Genomic DNA, 4534 nt, shown 5'->3' on the forward strand with positions numbered 1-4534 from the left:
TGTCAATGATTGAGTGTGAATGAATGTGTCATCAAAGTGGAGTTGATGCTGTATTTATAGTGCTAGGGTTTCCACTGGCTGGGCTCAGCCTCGTTGGCCTCCTCCAATCGCACTGCGCCACGTGTCCTCTGGGACACCTGGCGCTTTCTCGTTGGTTGTAATCATGTGGTAGCACATGTGTCATGCTGAGTTGTCGACCTTTCATTTGGCAGCTGTCAATCATCAGCATATTCTTACTCCTTAAAAAGATGCCTTCTAGAAGAGTGTCTGACGTGCACAATCAAGGTTGCCCTGATCCTGATTTGGATAAGGACGAGGTTGATTATGTGTACGTGTGATATGCGCCCATCCTGAGAATGCGCGAAGTCTTCTTTTTATTCTCACGCGCAGATATTTCATGCGCAGGTGTGATATGCACGAGCGTGTGATATGCGCCGCGCGCTGGTGCGCCACGCGCATATGTGACGCGCGAGCATATGTGATGTGCAAGAGCATGCGATATGCGCCGCGCGCATATGTGATGCGCGGGCATATGATGCCTGAGCATGTTTTGTATGCGCGATGCGCCTGGGTTTTGGCTTTGTGCCTTCATAATGTCTTTATCTTGTGGGTTGACCCGCCTTGGTTGGTGTTGAGGCGGGTACATACCTCTTCACTTTCATTATCCCCATTTCCTTACTGCACCCTGAGTAAGTTAATCTTGTTTTAATCATATAATTAATGTCCTGTTCATTCGATTCCTCTTTGGATTTTGGATATATATGGGTATAATTTGTTGGATCTTGTTCTTGAAACATAAAGTATGGATCTTTTTATTATTTTGGGCAGTTAATATCTATACAAACAAGTTAGCAAGATGAATACTTTAGTTTGGTTCGATTTGATGCTACAATTTATGTCTCAATATGAACTTTTTTGTTTTTTAAACATTTTTTATGCTAAATTAAGGATCTTTTGTTATTGTGATTTCAGGTAAAATATGGGTACATACCTCAGCACTCCCAAAACAGACAAGCTTTCCGAAGACGGTGAGAATGGACGGGTCAGATACGGTTTATCATCGATGCAAGGATGGCGTGCAACAATGGAAGATGCCGTGAGTACATACCGAGTTCAACACTTACAAATTATGCTTGTTTTCAATATGTATCACATCTATAATTAGTTAATAGTTTTTAATTTAACCCTTTTTTATTTTTGTTGTGTTTTAGCACGCGGCACTACCGGATCTGGACCGCACTACCTCTTTCTTTGGTGTATATGATGGCCATGGAGGTGTGATATTTTCAAGCTCTATGTTATGTTAATTATTATATTTCAAATAAGTGAATGTGTATACCAGTTTTAAGTTTGAATGGTTTCTTTAATTTAATTAGTATTTGTTTGTTCACCTTAGGTAAAGTTGTTGCTAAGTTTTGTGCAAAGTATCTTCATCATCAAGTACTCAAGCATGAAGCCTACTCTAAGGGTGATATTGAAACCTCTGTACAAAAGGCATTTATCAGGTTTAAAATCTCTTCAAATTTCATGACGGTTTCATTAAGAACCAGTAATATGTTGATAACTGTATTAAATCTTCTACTATTTATTATATAAGTTGGACTAGAATGCATGTAGATATCAATAATTTTAAGAAACATAATATCGATGGTTTCTTTTTATCTAAACTTATATATGCATATGTACATATAGATGCACATGTGCACGTTTTTTATATATTTTTTAAAAAAATTCAGGAGACAGGAGATAAATCAAAGAAAAGAGTGGGAAGAGAAATTAATATCTGCTTTTCAATTTTAGTTTTTCCATTGAGGTGACATTTACACATCTTATGCTGTTCTTGCGGTTCTCAATATAGGCCCGAAAAGACGCGCCCCTACACACACACACACATAATGGGGCGTTTGTTTCAGAAGAATAGATATTGAGAACCATGATAATTGCATAATGTGTGTATGCATAGTGCATAAAAGATAATCAAAAGCGGTGAGAGAGGATGAGATGATGCAAATGCATTCAAAGCCATAGGTACAAATGAGTCGTACGGTTTTCAACATATTATTGGTTCTGAAACAAACATTTGTCTATGTATATGCTGTAAATTGATAAAAAAAAATATATATAATTTTGCATATGTGGCGCAGAATGGATGATATGATGCGTGGGCAAAGAGGGTGGAGAGAATTATCCGTTTTAGGAGACAAATTAAACAAATTCACAGGCGCTATCGAGGGTCTTATTTGGTCTCCACGAGGTGGAGAAGCAAGTAATAAGGTTGATGACTGGGCTTTTGAGGAGGTACTTTTACTTTTCTGTTTTTTTTATATATATTTTTGGTTGAAAATTGTTTATAGTTTTATATATCATGATTCGTTGCAGGGTCCTCATTCTGATTTCACGGGACCCACATCTGGATGCACAGCGTGTGTTGCAATCATGAGAGACAATCAACTCATTGTTGCAAATGCTGGTGACTCTCGTTGTGTTATTTCCAGAAAAGGCGAGGTAATGTTAATCAAATAGTTTATTTTCTCTTTGGTTGATTAGTTATTTTTTTTTAAGATTTGATTATTTTGGTTTGTATTTTTTGCAGGCTTACAATCTTTCTAGAGATCACAAGCCCGTGCTCGAGGTTGAGAGGGAGAGGATACTAAAAGCGGGTGGGTTTATTCATGCAGGACGAGTTAATGGTAGTCTCAATCTTACAAGGGCTATAGGTAATCTATTTATTTGTTCATGGGATGGTTTTGCTTTAGTTTGTTTTGTGTTATATTAATATTAATATTAATATTATGATTTTGGTTGTGCAGGTGATATGGAATTTAAACAGAACAAGTTTTTGTCTGCTGAAAAGCAGATAGTAACTGCTAATCCTGATGTCAATATTGTAAGTCTCTTGCACCTTTTAGAAAGTGAGATTTTTTATGATCTTTAACAAGTATAAACTAATCGTTTAATTTGTTTAATTAATTAGGTTGAGCTATGTGAGGATGATGAATTTGTTGTGCTGGCATGTGATGGTATATGGTATGTAGCCTTTCCTTTCTCCATGATTTTTAATTTACGGGTGTTAAAATGGGTCGTATTCGTGGAAACCCCAAAAGTGTGTTAGAATCATGAACCACAAACATGACAGGTTTATTCATAGGCTGGCATGAACATGACCAGTTTAACTCAAAATTAAGTAAAATTTTCTTTTCGCATAGTAGTAATCTAAATTTACAAATTTACAACATAAAATACAAGCATATGTAAAAGTGACGCCTAAACTATAAAAACTATCCTATCTTTTAAATTCTGGCATAAAGTACCTAATTAGACATAAAATATATGTTTTTTAAACAATTTTAAAAATAAACAGGTTACGGGTCAATTCAAAGGCAAAAACCCACCAGACCGACTTGAACACGACTGTTTAGTTAAACGTGGTTGCGTGGGTACGACCTGAACCTGTTTAGACAATTAGACTAAACCCAAATTTGCGAAATTCTTGTCAGGTTCGTGTGGTGTCAGAAATTCATAACCTTAGTTTTAATTATGTAATTACAAAATTAAGAAAGATTGACTCCACAACTCAATTGATTTTTATATGTTATGGCGTTATTGATGCGCCATCCAATTTTATTTTATTTTTAATTTTTTTTACTCTTGGATCATTGCTATAAATTATTTACTTCCATTGCTTCAGGGATTGCATGTCAAGCCAACAATTAGTGGATTTCATTCATGAACAGTTGAAATCGGTAAGTGTGAGATAATATCTCATGTTACATTTTCGTTTACTACTTCCATAAAATCTTGTTGATGTTCATTCGTTTGATAAATAAACGAACATAAATTGAACCACCTGTCAAACGGTTTACCAAACCTTTTTTTCAATTACATCCCTATTCCCGTTGCAAACATTGTTTTAGCTCTAAACTTAAACCTTGTACAGGAAAGCAAACTTTCAACAATATGCGAAAGAGTGTTTGATAAATGTTTGGCACCATCAACATCTGCAGGCGATGGATGTGACAATATGACCATGATTTTGGTGCAGTTCGAGAAGCCAATTCAGTCACTTGCTTCTGCACAAGATGTAAATGATAAAACAATACTGCTGTAATGGAATCAAACTAAATCAATGTTAAAAATAATATATTAAACTTTAGTGTTTTGTGTGTGTAATATACTATACATTGTATATATGCCGGTATAAATGAGACTGCCAAAAAACTATTCCGACTTTGTAGTTGTCTGTTTCTAGCTTGTTTCGTATTTTGGTTTCGGTCTGAATGTATTGTTCGTTTTAAGCAACGTCGACTTGAAATTATTTATTGGTATATTTTGTAATACCGAATGTGTCGCGCTTTCGCATCGTATATTGGCCTTTGAAGCCTAAATAAATGTTTTTGGCTTTTTAAACTAAGGTAACGAGGTTAGGCTCATATTTTGATTTGAAATGTGAAGACAGGTTTTTGTAACACAGAATGTTTCTCTATTGGACCATTAGTAAGGATTTGATGCTTAAAAGATAAATTATAGGGATGCC

General features: G+C 35.5%; 1 protein-coding gene across 1 annotated transcript; it reads left to right on the plus strand.

The window, feature by feature from the left end:
- Positions 1-649: 649 nt before the first annotated feature.
- Positions 650-4134, plus strand: LOC143602708 (putative protein phosphatase 2C 21). Its single transcript, XM_077079755.1, has 11 exons — positions 650-689; positions 973-1096; positions 1212-1275; positions 1397-1505; positions 2145-2298; positions 2380-2505; positions 2594-2717; positions 2811-2887; positions 2975-3027; positions 3689-3743; positions 3938-4134. The coding sequence occupies exons 2-11, from the start codon at positions 980-982 to the stop codon at positions 4106-4108; spliced, it is 1050 nt and encodes a 349-aa protein (XP_076935870.1). The 5' UTR covers positions 650-689; positions 973-979; the 3' UTR covers positions 4109-4134.
- Positions 4135-4534: the final 400 nt, after the last annotated feature.

This window comes from Bidens hawaiensis, unplaced genomic scaffold, assembly GCF_021521415.1.
Source record: "Bidens hawaiensis isolate Kalapana, Puna unplaced genomic scaffold, B.hawaiensis_p1.1 tig00000237_1, whole genome shotgun sequence".
In the NCBI taxonomy this organism is placed as follows: Eukaryota; Viridiplantae; Streptophyta; class Magnoliopsida; order Asterales; family Asteraceae; genus Bidens; species Bidens hawaiensis.

What these genes read in the sequence shown, in the direction of transcription:
- LOC143602708 (XM_077079755.1), top strand. Translation starts at nt 980, where the DNA reads ATGGGTACATACCTCAGCACTCCCAAAACAGACAAGCTTTCCGAAGAC. An exon ending in GTGCAACAATGGAAGATGCC is followed by an intron (nt 1,097 to 1,211) that starts GTGAGTACATAC and finishes GTTGTGTTTTAG; the next exon opens with CACGCGGCACTACCGGATCT. An exon ending in ATGACTGGGCTTTTGAGGAG is followed by an intron (nt 2,299 to 2,379) that starts GTACTTTTACTT and finishes GATTCGTTGCAG; the next exon opens with GGTCCTCATTCTGATTTCAC.